We start from the raw sequence: 18,473 nt of genomic DNA on the forward strand, positions 1-18,473 counted from the left end.
GGTTCAGCATTTCAGCTGCAGCCATTAGACTCTTAACTAAGGTGGGGAATTCTCCAAATACGGAAGGGGATTCAAATGGGAAGCATAATAAATATATATAAATGTCCTTTAAAGGCAAGTTGATTTGGACGTGATGACAATCTATTTGAGTAGAAACATCTAGCAGTAGTTGGAAATGTGACACTGGTGTTCCCCAGAGAGCTAGTTACAGATTTGGGAAGTTGAGTTGTGATTGCTTTTAGGAGTCTCGAGAGACTCTAACTCAAAATTTTCATATACATATGCAGAATCTCAATCTGAGGGTTGTTCATTCTTGTAGATATGCTGGCCACACCAACCCCCAACATCTATTATGAAAATTAGGAAATTCACACCCTATTATGGAAAATAGGAAAAATATAGATAATACATGCAAAATAAGTGGGAGGAGAGAACTAGGGATCGTGGAGAGCCTATTGTACGTTATTATTTTACAAGTATTTAAGTGCTAACTTTGTGTCACGCACTATGCTAAGGTGATTTAATGTTTAGCAAAACCCGACATGTCCCGGCATTTGAGGAACTGAAGGGTTCTGAGGGCGGGCCTAAGGAGCTTGGGGCTTAGCTGGTTACAAAGCCATATATTATGCCATATATATTAAAGAGCAGCAACGCCTCCCGCAGTATTTACAGCCCACGCGTAGCAGTCCCGTCCGCCCTGTCCCCGTTCGGTCCAGCGCGAGGCGGTGGGCTAGATGCTTGATGGGCACTGTCAGCCTGATCTTTGGTGGTCTTCCCACTGTCTGTTCTCAGTCACTGATTCCAGGTCCCAGGAGTCGACTTTGGCTCGAGGAAGTCAGGCGCCTTAGGTGGGGCAGTTGACACTCGCGCAGCGTCTTGCTCACCTCGGTGCGCGGCGGCGCGCGGGTTTGGGCGGGGAGGGGGCCGGGCCTCGGGAAGGACGCGCGCCGCGCAGTTTGACCCCGGCGACGTTCCGTACCGTCGCGGATTTTGGCGGCGGAAACATGGCGGTCGCGGCCGGGCCGGTAACGGAGAAAGTTTCCACAAACACCGGCCTGTATTAGCGCGTATGGCCTCGGGCCCTCGTTCCCCAAGGCGTGCCGCCTCCCTGTTTTCCGTCGCAGGCTGAAGCCTTGTCTGCCCTCCTCCTTTTTGGTTTGGTTTTGGAACTGATTCTGAGGTTTGGGAGAGCGCGTTGGTGGCGACGGCCGAGTCAGGTAGGGAGAAATGGATGGACGGCAGGGCGGCGAGATCTAGGTACAGACACCGCCAGGCCTCCGCGTGGTGGACCCCAAGCTCCGCCCAGTCAGCCTCCCAGGGCCGGGGTAGGATACCTGCCCCTGGAGGAGTTGACAGTGGTGGTTGGAGATTGGAGGGTGTGGGAGCGCCTCTCCGTGTCTTGCAAGGGTTCCCCCTCAACTGGGCGCCACGTTGTGGTCGCGCTCTCCCGAGGTAGAGAGTGGTGGAGAACAGCCAAGCTCCTTGTAGGACCTCCCACATCTCGCTAAAAGGAGGCCGAAAGGGAGAGAAATTGCTATTGCTGCTCTAGTGCCCAGGAGTTTAATATTCGAGATACCATTTTCCTCGTATGAGATGGCTCAAATAGTTATCAGTAACTCAGAACCGAAGCACTGAAATTCCCTGGCCCTGTTTTTTCAGTGTAGTTGTTTTAGCCTTGACACTTCTAGATGGGACAGAAAGTTTCTGAGTGAAGGATAATGCAAGTGATACGGTATGCCTCAAGTCATTCCCTAGAGGTAGGACATGGAGAGAGGATTGAGTTGGAAGAATTTGGGTGAATTAAGTAAAGACTGGTGGAAAGCTGAAAGAGAAACCAAACATTTATGGAATCTCCCTTAGTACTACCAGTTATTAGTTGTGAGATATTAGCTAAGTTCTGTATTCTCTTTATGCATTAATAAGTGTCCAGTGGCGACCATTGTTGTTAAATGTAGTTATTTCTGTATTAGTCTTTATTTTTCAACAAGCATATATTGAATACCTTCTTGATGCCGAATTTTTGCTAGTCACTGGGTGTACAGTATTGAAGACAAACCCTCAGAGACCTTTTGATCTAGTGGGAAAAGCAGACATGAAATAAGTGATGGTATGTAACAGAGAAAGTACGGGGGTCATGTAGTGGGGAGGGGGCAAGGATAATCTCTTAAGATAATGTTTTATCTGAGACCTGAAGAGTTGGAGTAAGCCAGGTGTGAGCACTGGGGTGGGGCCAGGAGGAGGGAAAGGAGTGTACCTGGCTTGGGAATAGCATTTGTGCAGTTTGTAATTGAAAGGTCAGTAGGTTTGGAAAACAAAGTGTGAGAGGAAGAGTGGTAACAGATAAGGCAGGAGAGTTATTCAGGCCCAACACGGAGAGCCTTATAAGGCATTGAAGGAGTTTTGACTTTATTGTTAAGGGTGATGGGACGCCATTGGAGCGCTACATTTTGGTTTTAAAAAGTACACTTCTTAGAGAGGGCAAGAGTGGATACAGGGAAATGTTCAACATGATGGTGGCCAAAATCGGGATGGTGACCCTGGGGACGAGAAGTAGAAACACTTAAAAAATGTTTAGGAAGAATAGTAGACAGGACTTGGTGAGGGTTAAATGTAGATGATGGTGGAGAGGAGGGTTAGAGTAGTATGTAAGGTTTTATTAAATAATCAGACTCTGGCAGTGATTAGTTAACTTTTCCCGTATGCATATTGAATCTTCTATGCTCCATTTTAATCTACCTCTGGAATAATTGTTCATTGAATCATTAATGATGGCAAACCAATTGAAAAGGATTGTAATGTTTTTCTATTATTCTCTAACTCAGGCTGTCTTTTGAAGAAGATCAGAATGGGGAAAGACTTTTGTAAATTAGCCATTTAAAAACAATCTGCCATGTTGATTTTGGTCCATCAGAAGGTAACTGCATATATTGCATTATATGGATGCACTGTACTTGACTAATTTTTTTTTTTACATGTTTACATTTACTTTGTTTCCAGGTATTTACCTCTGTTAACAGTGCAGAACAGAGCTGGTGCTTCAATTTCTATAGTAGATTAATATATGTGTGCACTTAAGTAGAGAGATAATAATTGAACACATAGAAATAAATGACATTGCTTAGAGAAAGTATGTAGTGAGAGAAAAGCCTAGGTTTGGGGTTGAACATTACAAAGGATGGATTGAGAATGAAGAGCCTTCAAGGAGACCGAGGAGGGGAAACCAATGAATTAAGAAAAAAAATCTAGAGACAGTCTTTGGATGCCCACGAAAAGGAATGGTTTGGAAAGAGAGAGAAGTCAACAATGTAAGTTTGTTTAAAGAATATGCAGGATACGGCCGGGTGCAGTGGCTCACGCCTGTAATCCCAGCACTTCGGGAGGCCAAGGCCGGCGGATCACCTGAGGTCGGGAGTTCGAGAGCAGCCTGACCAACATGGAGAAACCCTGTCTCTACTAAAAATGCAAAATTAGCCGGGTGTGGTGGCGCATGCCTGTAATCCCAGCTACTTGGGAGGCTGAGGCAGGAGAATCTCTTTAACCTGGGAGGCCGAGGTTGCGGTGAGACGAGATCGCTCCATTGTATTCCAGCCTGGGCAACAGGAGTGAAACTCCGTCTCAAAAAAAAAAAAAAGGCCAGGTGCAGTAGCTTGTGCCTGTAATCCCAGAAGTTTGGATGGCGAGGCCGGTGGATCACCTGACGTCAGGAGTTTGAGACCAGCCTGGCCAATATGGTGAAACCCGATCTCTACTAAAAATACAAAAATTAACTGGGCATGGTGATGGGCTCCTGTAATCCCAGCTACTCTGGAGGCTGAGGCAGGAGAATCGCTTGAACCCGATAGTCAGAGGTTGCAGGAGAATCGCCTGAACCCGATAGTCAGAGGTTGCAGCAAGCCGAGATCCTGCCACTGCACTTGGGCCTGGACAACACATCGAGACTCCGTTCCCCCATCCCCCCCACCCCCCCAGAAAAAGAGTACGCAAGATACTGAGTGAAAAGTACCCATTGGATTTAGGAATTTACAGGTCATTTCAGCACTTAGCAGAGCAGTTGTGTAGTGGGAAACACCATTTAGTGGTTTGAAAAGTGAGTAGGTAAGAAGTAAAGCAACTACCTCCCAGCTGTCAAAAGGACACAAGATTGAGTTTCATATAGGATATGGGGATTAGCAAGGATTGTTTTTGTTTTGTTTCTTAACTTTTTTGGTATTGTTTTTAAAAGAAACAGGTTTATAAATGTTTAAATAGTAACAGATAAAAGTGAGAGTTTGCAGAGAGGAGAGAGTCTGATGTTCTGGAAGAGGCAGAAGGAAAGATGCACAATATGGCTGAAAGATTTAACCTTAGAGAAGCAACAGCCTTCTTTCCTTATATTTGGACATATAAGTAGAGATGGGTTTGTGGACTTGGGAACTCAAGTGAACTCCCTTTTGATGACTCTCTAGGAGGCAGAATCATCTGGTGAGCATGCAATAGGAAGAAGTAGGGTATCAGAGATTTGAAGAGAGGAAGTAGGGTTTTGAGTAGTCACAAGAATGGAGAAGAATGTTGACCAGGGAAGGATGTTCCATGGATTTAGAGTGGTACTATTTAGCCTAGTGTGTGGTTTTTTTCCCCCTCCTGTCCAGCAGTGTTCAGTAGTCTGAGCCCAGATTGTACCATCAGCTCTTTGAGGATAAATATTCTAATGTATTTGTTGAATTATTTTATAACACACAATAGTGATGTTTTAAAAAAAACCTCAGTGCATTCCAGATTTTGTCAGTTTCTCACACTCAAGTTAAAAAGATAAACCAAAATATACCAAAGGAAGACATTTTCTTTAACATTATGTGGTACCTTAAGACATAAGTGAATACAAATTTAATTAAGGCAAATCAGTTGGAATACTTAAATAGACTTAGTTGTAAAAAATTTTTTAAAAAATGCTTGTTGAACATATAAAAGCAAAATAAGTAATAATACTTGGAACTTCCCAGAGACCCTAAGGTTGCTTTAGTAACATTCCTCTCCAGCCAAATGAGTACGAAGAGTTGATTCTAGGTTCTCATATTTCTCTTGAGCCTTTTAGTGTAGAGCTATTAAGAAAGTACAGATAAACTAATCACAAACTAGTATTTTTTGTTTGTTTGTTTGTTTTTTGGAGGCAGAGTCTCGCTCTATCCCCCAGGGTGGAATCCAGTGGCGCAATCTCGGCTCACTGCAACCTCCGCCTCCTGGGTTCAAGCGATTCTCCTGCCTCAGCCTCTCGAGTTAGCTGGGATTACAGATGCCTGCCACCACACCCAGCTAATTTTTGTATTTTTAATAGAGACAGGGTTTTTTCATGTTGGCCAGGCCGGTCTCTAACTCCTGACCTCAAGTGATCCGCCTGCCTCAGCCTCTCAAAGTTCTGGGATTACAGGAGAGAGCCACTATGCCTGGCCCTAGTTTCTTTTTAAGTGTCTGATTGGGTTCTCTTTAGATAGAGTTACCATGAATCATTGATCAGTTCTTTTGAAACAGTATACTAGGAAATTTTGAAGAATTATAATAGATGGTTAAATCATTTTTTGACTACTATCATTTTGTAGGTGTGACTTGTGGAACCTTTAATTTCCTGGGTCCTCTAACAAATAATTGTAGTAACATTTGTTTAAGTACAATTGAAAAGTTCTTCATTTACTTTATAATGACTATTAGGGTGAGCATTTCAGTTTTTCATTTTTGACTCGGAATTGATCAGGAATTGGTTTCTATAGAGATAGTGTTTAGATTTGGAAAGCAAGTTTAGTAATCAGAGTAATTTAATAGAGGTAAAAGTACAGGGAGAATTATGGCTCAACTTTAGGGACTGAGTAACTTTAATACTAGTGAGTTTATTAGTTAAACAATGTAAAGACCTTGTGTAACATTCTAGAGCTGCCTTGTAAAAAGATGTAGGGGATATTTGGCAGGTAGTAATGGTTGCTGTTACTACTAGTATATACAAGTGCTTTTCACATTAGAGGTAACAGTGAAGTCCTTCATTTGCTTTAAGAACTAAGTAGCTTTATGTTGTACCAAAACCTGCTACAATCTAAGCTAAAGCTAACATATCACATTTCCTTGTTGTTGAAAAACCAGATATTTAAACCAGAATGGATTAGGTGAATTCTTCACCATCTCTGGAAGAACAATTCTATTCATGCAGTCATAGCATATGATGAGTAGAAGGCACAGCCATGTCTGTTTGGATAAACTGCCAAGTTTTAAGCCAGAAACAGTAATCATTAAGATATTGCAAATCAGGTTATAAATTGGATTTCAGTTTTTAAACTGGATTTTTTCACTTTTTATATGCATCTTTATATAAAATAATGAGTAACTTATATAAAATTAACTCTGAAATATTTTCTTCTTCTTTTTAGATCACTATAAACAAAATTTCCACGAGAGAAAATGTTGAAATAGGAGTTGCGGATACACTGGATATACTGGATGAAATACAAGCGGTTAATTTTTGTAACGTGAGGGAAAAGCCCACATTGCTGGTTACATGTGTAAATCACTGCGTTACTGCTTTAGTCATTGTCTCTATTTAGCAATGACAAGACTGGAAGAAGTAAATAGAGAAGTGAACATGCATTCTTCAGTGCGGTATCTTGGCTATTTAGCCAGAATCAATTTATTGGTTGCTATATGCTTAGGTCTATACGTAAGATGGGAAAAAACAGCAAATTCCTTAATTTTGGTAATTTTTATTCTTGGTCTTTTTGTTCTTGGAATCGCCAGCATACTCTATTATTATTTTTCAATGGAAGCAGCAAGTTTAAGTCTCTCCAATCTTTGGTTTGGATTCTTGCTTGGCCTTCTATGTTTTCTTGATAATTCATCCTTTAAAAATGATGTAAAAGAAGAATCAACCAAATATTTGCTTCTGACATCCATAGTATTAAGGATATTGTGCTCTCTGGTGGAGAGAATTTCTGGTTACGTCCGTCATCGACCCACTTTACTAACCACAATTGAATTTCTAGAGCTTGTTGGATTTGCCATTGCCAGCACAACTATGTTGGTGGAGAAGTCTCTGAGTGTCATTTTGCTTGTTGTGGCTCTGGCTATGCTGATTATTGATCTGAGAATGAAATCTTTCTTAGCTATTCCAAACTTAGTTATTTTTGCAGTTTTGTTATTTTTTTCCTCATTGGAAACTCCCAAAAATCCGATTGCTTTTGCATGTTTTTTTATTTGCCTGATAACTGATCCTTTCCTTGACATTTATTTTAGTGGACTTTCAGTAACTGAAAGATGGAAACCCTTTTTGTACCGTGGAAGAATTTGCAGAAGACTTTCAGTCGTTTTTGCTGGAATGATTGAGCTTACATTTTTTATTCTTTCAGCATTTAAACTTAGAGACACTCATCTCTGGTATTTTGTAATACCTGGCTTTTCCATTTTTGGAATTTTCTGGATGATTTGTCATATTATTTTTCTTTTAACTCTTTGGGGATTCCATACCAAATTAAATGACTGCCATAAAGTATATTTTACCCACAGGACAGATTACAATAGCCTTGATAGAATCATGGCATCCAAAGGGATGCGCCATTTTTGCTTGATTTCAGAGCAGTTGGTGTTTTTTAGTCTTCTTGCAACAGCGATTTTGGGAGCAGTTTCCTGGCAGGTAAGCTTATTGTTTGTCCATCAACCCCAATGATGTAATAAAATGCTAACTTCAATAATTGAAATTAAAGTTGTAAGGTCAAGTTCCTGATTTCAAAAGGATATTCATATTTGCTCTTATTTAATTTTGTTCATGGAATTGAAGTACTGAATGTGTTTCAAGAGGATAATTTGTTTGATTTCTAGCAAAGAAGTACCAAAATGTTATGAACACTCAGCATTGAGATGCCTCCCACTTCCTGACTGTTCATTAGTGAAACACTCATCGATTAAAGAGTCTTAGAAAACTAACATTCGGAAAGTATTTAAAGATAGTATTCTGATGCTTTCATTATACCCATGAGGAAACTGAAAGCCAAAGAAAACACATCCAGAGTCACTAATACTGGCAGGAACAAGATTACTTAATTTCTGTCTATTCCCTGGACTCCTCACTGTAACATGTTTCTTGTATGTAGCCATTTCTCTGAAGATTTTATATAAAAGGTGTTAGATATATAACTACATATCAGTTGCTTAATTATAGATTAGAGGTTATCCTAAGAAAGAAAACGTGGGTTTCACAGGAACTTTGCTGCCCAGAAATGTTTTCTAAAAGGTTCTTGTAGACAAAGACATTTGTACAGTTGGAGTTTGCATCTACATTATTAACAAACCCAGTCTTCCATTAATTGAGCATGTATTGACTATGCACTATATGCCAGGCACCGTAGTGGGTGTGGAAGATCTCAGGATGTCTGTCAAAGGTGGCACAATCTCCAATGGGAGGAGGAAGAGGCTGGCATGTAAACAAACAATTATGATTACAGTGTGATAAATACTATAATCTGTGTACATCAGGCTGGGATGTGGGGCATAAAGGAAAGTCAACTCTGCTTGGTGCAGCTCTCTGAAACAGTTTGTTCTGCTCAGTGATTTCTAGAGGAAAGTCAGCTCTGCTTGGTGCAGCTCTCTGCTTTGTAAGTTTGTTGCTGCTGAGTGATTTCTAGAAGTGTGTTTTGAAGAGGGAGATGTGGAGACTTGCCTGGACATGGTGCTTTCTAGTCAGCTGGGCTAGGGCAGGGATCCTGGTGGGAGTCAACCAAATGAGGAAAACATCTTGGGTGTGGCCTGAGGATATTGTCCTTACTTTGTTTGCTGTACTTGCTAGTGTTGGATACTATCAGAATTATGATGATGATGTCCAAAACTCAAGCATGAGTTTTCTTTCCTCTTCCTTGCCTCTCTTCCTGCTAGCTCCTTTCCCAGCCCTAAATACTTTTTCTTTTCCAAGTCAACCTCATTCATGCTGGATGCCATTCCAGGCTGTCAAATTCTGTTAACCAAATATTAATATTTTCTTGGTCTCCAAAGTTTTTCTTATCTAGTGGTCTTCAGATATGGTGTGTACCACTGGAGGTACACAAAAACTTTCCAAGGAGTCTGTCAGCAGCGATAATTTTAAGAGCATCAGTTTCCTGATTTTCACCTTCAATTCTGCTCTTTCCTAAAGTTGATCTGTTTGAGAATCCCTCGATTTAGATGTAGGGTGATAGCATTGTGGTTTTAATTTATGTCTCTAATGATTAATGATGTTGAGCATCTTTTTATGTGTGTATTAGCCATTTACTTTGTTGTTTAAATATTCACATCTTTTGCTCATTTTAAAGCTGGGTTATTTGTCTTGATTGAGTTTTAAGAGTTCCTTATATATTCTGGATACAAGCCTTTTGTAAGATAAATGATTTGGAAATGTTTACTCCCAGTCTGGCTTCCGTTTCTATTTTCTGAATGACACTTTTTGAAGAGTTTTCAGGAGTAAAGGTTTTTAATTTTACAGAATCCAAATTATCCACTTTTTCTTTTATGGACTCTGCTTTTAGTAGCTTATCTAAGAAGTCTTTGCTCAACACTAGGTCACAGTTCTTTCAAAAGCATTATTGTTTTAACTGTTACATTTAGGTGTATGATCCATTTTGAGTTATAGTATGAGATAAGGATCTATTTTTTTTTTTTTTTAATATATAGCTGTCTCATTGTTCCCAGCACCATTTGTTGAAAAGATTAACATTTCCCCTATTGAATTGCCTTGGTGCCTTTGTTTAAAATCAATTAAACATAAATGTAAGGTTGTATTTTTGAGTTCTTTTGTTATACTGACCTGTATGTCTCCCGTTATGTTAGTACTATGCCATCTGGTGAGATGTTTTCTAATTTCCTTTGAAATTTCTTCTTTGACTCATGGGTTATTTATAAGTTTGTTGTGTGATATCCTAATATTTGGAAGTTTCTCACATTTCTTTCCGTTGATTTCTAATTCCATGTGGCTGGAGAACACTGTATGATTTTAGTCTTTTAGGCCACTTGCTTTGTGGCATGGCATGTTTTATTCCATGTTCACTTGAAAATAATGAGTCTTCTGTTGTTGGGTACAGTGTACTATAAATATCAGCTAGATTAAGTTGGTTGGTAGTGTTATTCATATATCTATAGCCTTGTTAATTTTCTGTCTAGTTCTGTAATAGATTAAAATCTCTATTATAGTTCCTGAATTGTCTACTTCCTTTTTCAATTCTGTCATTTTTTTTTTTTTTTTTGCTTCATGTATTTTGAAGCACTGTTCCTAGATGTAAATGCATCTTTGTTATATCTTCTTACCGTATTAACTCTTGTAATTATGGTAAACAGCATAGTTGAGTAGTTAAAACAGAGATTGCAATGACGTGCAAAACAAAATATTAGCTATCTCTCCCCCCCCCGCTTTTTTTTTTTTTGACACAGAGTTTCACTCTTGTCACCAAGGCTGCAGTGCAAAGGCACCATTTCTGCTCACTGCAACCTCTGCCTCCTGGATTCAAGTAATTCTCCTGTCTCAGCCTCTCACGTAGCTGGGATTACAGGCACCCGCCACTAGGCCTGGCTCAATTTTGTATTTTTGTGAGAGATGGGGTTTCGCCATGTTGGCCAGGCTGGTCTCTAACTCCTGACCTCTGGTAATCCACCTGCCTCGGCCTCCCAAAGTGCTGGGATTACAGGTATGAGCCACTGCACCTGGCCCCCTATCTGGCCCTTTTAAGAAAAAGTTTGCCAATCTTTGTTCCAGACCAGTGTTTCTCACTCCTCAGTATGCATGTGAATCATGTAGGGATCTTGTTAAAATTCTGAAGATTGGAATTCAGTAATTTTGGGGAAGAGCATGAGACTCTGTGTCTCTAAAAATCTTCAATGTGATGCAAACACTTCGGTCACCAGCGTACTCATTTAGTGGCAATATATTCATTTAGCTATTCAAGACCAGTGTGAATCTACATGAGTTGTGTCTGCATTCCACAATTGGTCGCTATTTGGAAACTGCTGCCCATGGCATGCCTTAAAGGTAACTAAATTTTTTCAACTTAATTTAACCAATCCTCTGTAGAAAGATTTCAAACTCTGCTCTGCCCAGTGTTCTGTGAGATGTTAGTGAGTGTACTCTGAGAAAAAAATGTTCAAAGTACAGAAAGAAAAACATTTCCAAACTAACTTGACCGTGAAGTCCTTGCTCTACCCTCATTACTTACATTACACACCTCCCCACACCCATACCTTTTAACCTCTATGTGAAACATAATTTGGGAAGTATCTGCTGAATTTGTGCATGTTCCAGATCTCTTGAATTATGAAAGAACCAGAAAATTATGTAGAAAGGCAAATAATTAAGAGCTTTGTTAGGACATGACTGTTTTGGGGATAATAACACCATTGTTTAATGCAAATAAATTCTGAGGGCTATCTCAGATTATTTAAATTGGATTTTAATTGATTTTTAAAATTGAACTATTTTTACTTATTTCCTAAATGATATTAAGTTTTTAATATAATCTAAAACCATTTGTCATATTTCTGTGAGAGTAATACTAAGATACTAAACCAATTTTTCTCACTGTCCCATTAAAATATCCTTCAATCTATTTTCACTAGAAAAACTGTGCCACTGATTAGGTGAGGGCAGACCCAATGTGCCAAGAAAAAAATGAGGAATTAAAGAAGGCTTTGAGCAGATCAGTTTGCCAGCTATGACAGAATCTATGAAAGTAGACATAGACTGAAATCAAGAAGGCTAGCCAGGAGCAAGAGATAAGGACTTGGACTAAGGTGATAGGGAAAAGGGCTATGATAAGGATAAAATTGAGAGTATTATCAGATGAAAAACTAGTAGATTTTGTTGAGAAGTAAATTTAAAGCGAATTTCATATTAGTTGATAAAATGTAAAGTTGAAAGTTCGGACGTGGTAGATAGTCAAAATGTTAAAAAGATGTTGAGAAACTGAAGAGAGCAGATAAGAATGTAGGATGAGGGAAGACATGATGATGGATCTCACTGAGGTAATGACCTAGTGGACATTTGGAATTTATTAAATACCTTATAGGTTTCTTTATCTTTTAAAATATATTTTTAGGGACTCAAATGTACTTTTGTTTTACTATTAGAGAAGTAAAAACATGCAAGATTAACATGCCTTATGGAGCACAGTTGTAATTTAGATCATAATTCCAAAAAATGGGTTTAGCCATTTTTTTTTAAGGTTTTGCATATGAAAACTTTTGGGTTTTGTTTTACTTAGCTTAACATAAAAAATTTTTTATTAAGGAAAAATTTACATATAGAAACATTCACCTTTTTTAGTGTGTAATTCTGTTATTTTGACAAACACATATATTTGTGTGACCACTACTACCACAGTCAATGTGTAATGCAGTTAAATCACCACCAAAATTCCCTCTTGCTTCCTTGTAGTCAGTCCTTCTCCCAACCCCCAGGTACTTGGCAACCTGATTTGTTTTCCGTTCCTAGAAATTTTCCTTTTCCAGAATGTCATATTTGTAAAATCATTTAACACTGTAGTCTTTTGAGCCTGACTTTTGTTTTTGAGACAGAGTTTTGCTCTGCAGTGTGGGCTAGAGTACAGTGGCACAATCATGGCTCACTGCAGCCTTGACCTCCTGGGCTCAAGCAGTCCTCCCTGTCTTGGCCTTCCAAAGTGCTGGGATTATAGGTGTGAGCCACTGCACCTGGCCCTAAGTTTGACTTCTTATTTACATCATTTGAGATTCATCTGTGTTACTGTGTGCCATCAGTAAGTTAGTTACTTTTATTGTGAGCAATATCCCATTGTATGGATGTTCCACAGTTTATCCTTTACCCAGTTGAGAGACACTGAAATTATTTGCAGTTTTTTGGTAATTATGAATAAAGCTGCTATAAACCTTTGTAGACAAGGTTTTGTGTTAACATAAGCTTTTATTTTAGTGTGATGTGGAATTGCTGGGTCATGTGGAAAGAATTTAACTTTATACTGCCATACATATGTATTTCTAATCTACAGAATAAGCTCATGACATAAATTATCTATGTATATATTCCAGAAATCAAGACTGAAAAGGTTAATTAACTTATTCGTGCACACATAGCAAGTGGCTGAGCTGGGATTGAACCAAAGTCTAACTCCGAAGCTTGGGTCCTTTCCACTATGCCCTACTTCTTCTGCATAAAGAAGTCATTTGACTTTAAAATTATACAGTAGTCTTCATAATGTTCTTACATTTCCTGAACCAAGCAAAGTTTTGAAAGTTGCCTGTCGTTTCTTAAAGCTAGATTTCTCACAGTCTCTCCATTTATATATTGCTGCATTTATGTATTCTGTTTCTTAGTTGGGCTTTACTTTCTTTAGGCTTCTATGTATGTTTTCCAAATCTGGTTTGCATAAGGTGACTCATAAAAAAATACTTCTAAACAAACAAGCCGTATATGTTTATGTAAATGTTACATTTTAAAAACGACATTGCAGAAAGAAATTTTGTTCCTGTTACCTGAAAAATTTTAGGATATGAAACGTTGAATACTTTGACCGTGACTTGAAAGCCCAGCTGAATAGAGCTCTAATAACTAGTAACTTTTATTCAAAGGGCATCACTTACAGGTTGTTTATTGGTCTTCTTTTGTGCTGAGGTTGTATCTGCTTTGAAATATGAGCCATGTCTTAATATTTGATAGTGAGCTGAGGATAATTTGAGAAGCAAAGGAGAAAAAGTACTTATAGGCTTTAATCAATTGATCTTATTTGTTACTTGGATTTAAGGTGTAAGGAGTACTCCAAAATCACAAATGACTTCTAGATTGAAGCTATAGAGTAAAGGTTTGCAGGCCAATAAAATTGAAGCTCTCTGAAAGTGGCAAGTGGATAAAACATCCTAAATTTATTTTGGCTTCCCCTGGACATACTTGCCATCTGTTCAGTTAAAATTATGAATTTTTGTATTGCCAAAACATTAACTTGTGTGTGATCTTAATAGAATATTTAATACCGTTTTTCTAAGCTTGCTTTTTCAAAATAACCTAATAGAAGTACTTAATGATTTTTTCCTGATAAATTTGCTTTTTAAAAATGTATGACAGGGCCAGGCATGATGACTCATGTTTGTAATTCCAACAGTTTGGGAGGCCAAGGCGGGAGGATTGCTTGAACCCAGGAGTTTGAGACCAGCTTGGGCAACATAGGGAGACCTCATCTCTACAAAAATGAAAAAATTAGCCAGGCATGGTGGTGCATTTGCCTGTGGTCCCAGGCTACTTCGGCGGCTAAGGTGGCAGGATCACATGAGCCTGAGAGGTCGAGGCTGCAGTGAATTGTGATCATGTCACTGCACTCCAGCCTGGATGACAGAGTGAGACCTGTCAATCAGCATAAAATTCTCAGTTTCTAAGATTTTTTAATATAAAAAGCAAGTAGTAACAGATCATCTGTTATTTATGAATTGTGATCAGTAAACCCTCGAATATCTACTTATTTAGTCCTACTGTATCAAATATCATCATCAGTGTTACATAACCAACATTAGGGTATTGAATAACATCAATATCAATTAACATTTTAATCGGAATTTTGAATTATTAGGCTTTTCATTTAAGTCATCTACAAATTGATTGGCAATTGAACTTTATCATTTGTTTAGTTTGCTGCTAAATGAAACCGTTCAATACTTTTTCTAATAGTAAAAACATACTGAAGATGAGACGCACTCGTTTAGGAAAAATATGTAAATATATAAAATGTAATAGCCTGGAAATCAACCATCAGAAAATTGGAACTGATTCCATTTGTAAGAACAGAAACATAAAATAAGTTTTAAACTTATCAAACTTTTATTTTAAAATTACTGTAAACCTCAATGTAGGTTATAAAGGAAGACTTGAATGAATGGAAAAACACACCATACTTCCTGGGATGAAAAGACTCGATGCTGGGCCTTGCAGACATTTGTATACATAGAGGAAACTGTTTTCAAAGCTGAGCTGCACTTTTGGCCCCCTCAAGAGTGGCAAAAATAAAAGCCAAGCCCAGGGCCTCCAGAAGTGAGATCTCTGGTAAATTACCTCCCATTTTACGCTTACACAGTGAAAGAAGAGGGTGGAGCCATGTGTGTTATAGCCCTCTCATGAACTTGCTTTCTGCCCCCTTGTGTCCTGTTGGTGGTTCAACCTGGGATTAAGTGGTCAAACCCGGATTAAGATATGTAGACTCGTGATGTCCGCAGCTCTCTGGAAGAAACAGTTGTCCCTAGGACAAAGTGTCATTTTCTAGGCCTAAAATTAATAATAATATAATTTTTATATCCAGCGTTCTGCTTATAAATTTAACCAGGTACACACACACACACACAGCACCAAGAGCAAGAAGCAGCAAAATCAACAGACAACAGAAAAAAATCTTTAGGTATTGGAATTATCAAACAGAAAACCGTCATGCTAAGTTGCAAAAATAAAAGGAGAGATCAGGACATAATGGTAGTATACTGGAAACTTTAAAAAATGACAAGGCAGATTTTAAAAATAACTAAATAGAAATTTTAGGATCAGGAAATAAATTATTTCAGTGTTACAAACATAACATTAGACAAAGCTGAAGTGAGCATTAGTGAACTGGAAGATACAGTTCAGAAGAAGCTATACAAGAAGCAGCATGAAAGAGGAGAAGTATGGAAAATAGTGAACAGAAGGAAAGGATAAGACTCAGAGGATATGTTAAGAAGATCTCATATTTGTTTGATTAGAGTCCCAAAAATAGAGGGAAGAAATGAAAGCCAAAGGACATATGTGAAAGGATAAAAAATAGACCAACAGAACAGAAGAAGAGAGACCAAAAACAGATCCGTGAATACTTATGACAAAAGTGGCACTGTAATGTGGAGTGGTTGGTATTTTCAGTAATTGCTGCTTGGACAATTGAGTGTTTCTGTAGAAGAAAAAATCGGGCCATTATCATAAAATCAATTATATTTGGATTATAGATTTAAATGTGAAAGGCAAAACAATAAAGCCTTTAGAGGATAATGTTAAAATATCTTCTTAATGGTTGGATAGAGGGATTTTTTTTAACAAGGCATAAAGTGACTATATTATAATTAAGAACTCTTGTTAAGCAAAAAACAGCATTAAGGTAGTTACAGAGTCACCAGCAAAAGACTTTCATTTAGACTATGTTCAGAACCAAACAAAGCTAAATCAATGAAGAAAAGGTCAGCCCCATAGAAAGGTGGGCAAAATATTTAACACTTCATCACAGATGATACCCATGTGGTGAAAGGTACTTAACCTCATTAATAATCAGAACTTGATATTTATTCTAGTTTTGGTATAATGGCAAATTGTAAGCAATTTAAATACCAATAATAGGATCCACCAATTAAAGTTTTATATGTATTATAGGAATGCCATTTGGTCTTTACAAGTGACTTAGAGTTATGTAAGCTTAGATTAAAATGTTCACAGATTAGGTATCCCATTTCGGTAAAAAAAATACACATGAATATGTATTTGTGAAAAATACATTGCATGAAGTCTGGGAATATTTCAGAGTAGTTGTGCATATAGATGATGGTATTTGGAATTATTTTAATCACATATCTTTTTTACTTATTTGTATTTTATAGTGTTTCTAAATGGAGCATGTACTGTGTTATTTATGTCATTGACAAAATAGGATGTACCAAAATAGGGCAGTATATTCATTTTTCTATTGCAGGAATAAATTTTTTAATTAAATTTTGATCAAATGAACCACCCCTTAGTGTTAAAAGCATGTGTTCATGCACCTAGGCATATAGTATGTACAGTAGCAATACAGAAAGAATGTGATAGTTTAATATTCTAAAGGTATGTTCAAGTGACTATCCATTTTCTTTTCACTTAAATGAGTCTTAATTTTTTCTTTTTCATTGTGGCTAATACCTGATTGCCTTCTCCTTATTTCTTCTGCCTCTCTACTTTCCATTCTGCTTTTACAATGCTTATATGACCTTAAATTTTCTTCTGTTAAAATTTTGATTGCACATCTAGAGAGTTCAGTGCTTTATAAGGTAAACTATATCATATAAACGGAATTCATTTTTATAGCTTTAGGGTTTTAAATTTCCTTAAGAATTTATACAGAAAGAATGTAGAAATAATGTAATAGTTTAATATTCTAAAGATATGTTCAAGTGACTGTCATCTATTTTCTTTTCACTAAAAATGAGTATTAATTTTTTCTGCTTTTTCATTGCAATTGATACCTGATTGCCTCCTCCTTATTTCTTCTGCCTCTCTACTTCCCATTCTGCTTTTACAATGCTTACGTGTCCTTAATATTTTCTTCTGTTAAAATTTTGAATTTGTACATCTAGATAGTTCAGTGCTTTATAAGGTAAACTATACCATATAAACGGAATTAGTTTTTAAGCTTTAGGGTCTTAAATTTCCTTAAGAATTTATTTTCATAATTTCACGGGGAAAAAATGAGCCCTTTCTAAAGTACCCTTTTTGATAAATAAATCTGTTATTTGAAAAATGACAGGCACGTGGATTTTAACAAGATATTTGTTACTTGCATTTTCTCTGTCATATCGAAGAGTGGTTTTGGTTTGTTTTTTTTTCTAGTTTGGATAGGATGTTATTTGACAAATATTTTTTAAAAATGATGTGCTGTGTTTTGCCACAACTTCCAAAAAAAACTGAGAGATAAATTTAGGATTTATTGCACTAGTTAGCTCATCCATGTATACTTGCCTGCTTTAACTGAACATTGTTTTTAGATCATTAATTGTTCCTTTTATCCTTTTTGAAAGTAGAAGCTAAAAATTGTGAATCAGTGTGCATGTATGTAAATTTATACACATATGTACGTGTACTGTGTAAACGTGTTTTGGATTTCTTTTAGCCAACAAATGGAATTTTCTTGAGCATGTTTCTAATTGTTTTGCCATTGGAATCCATGGCTCATGGGCTCTTCCATGAATTGGGTAACTGTTTAGGAGGAACATCTGTTGGATATGCTATTGTGATTCCCACCAACTTCTGCAGGTACAGTAATCTAGTATAGTTAGTGGTAACTATTCAGTTCATAACATTTTCTTAATATTTATATGAATAAAATATAGCTCCTTTTCAAAACCATATTTTCAAAATATAACTTTGCGTTTCTTCCAGATTTTTAACAAACTTTATTCCAAGTGATATCTTCAGAGTTCAATTGAAATATTTTGATAAATATGATAAGCTTATATTTTAGCTAGAAACCAGAAAATATTCATGTATAACTTTTCTGAGGAAAGATCTTACCCTAAAGGGAATATTTTGTTTAAGAAAGTGTCCTCTGGCCAGGCGCGGTGGCTCACATCTGTAATCCCAGCACTTTAGGAGGCTGAGGTGGGCGGATCACCTGAGGTCAGGAGTTTGAGACTAGCCTGGCCAACATGGTGAAACCCCATCTCTACTAAAAATACAAAAATTAGCCAGGCGTGGTAGCAGGCACCTGTAATCCCAGCTACTCGGG

At 37.6% G+C, this 18,473-nt stretch overlaps 1 protein-coding gene across 5 annotated transcripts in view; it reads left to right on the plus strand.

The window, feature by feature from the left end:
• The first annotated feature begins 501 nt into the window (after positions 1 to 501).
• The window catches only part of TMEM168 (transmembrane protein 168), a 28,144-nt gene continuing 10,172 nt past the window's right edge, over positions 502 to 18,473 (plus strand). Inside the window, exons 1-5 of one of the 5 annotated variants that reach the window (XM_021936192.2) lie at positions 502 to 1,217; positions 2,028 to 2,107; positions 2,823 to 2,914; positions 6,390 to 7,645; positions 17,859 to 18,001. In XM_021936192.2, the coding sequence (XP_021791884.1) occupies positions 6,518 to 7,645; positions 17,859 to 18,001 (1,271 nt within the window). In that variant the 5' untranslated portion in view covers positions 502 to 1,217; positions 2,028 to 2,107; positions 2,823 to 2,914; positions 6,390 to 6,517. The other 4 variants (XM_009203715.3, XM_003896495.4, XM_017957111.3 and 1 more) reach the window with 4 other exon arrangements.

This window comes from Papio anubis, chromosome 4 (assembly GCF_008728515.1).
Source record: "Papio anubis isolate 15944 chromosome 4, Panubis1.0, whole genome shotgun sequence".
Taxonomy (NCBI): domain Eukaryota; kingdom Metazoa; phylum Chordata; class Mammalia; order Primates; family Cercopithecidae; genus Papio; species Papio anubis.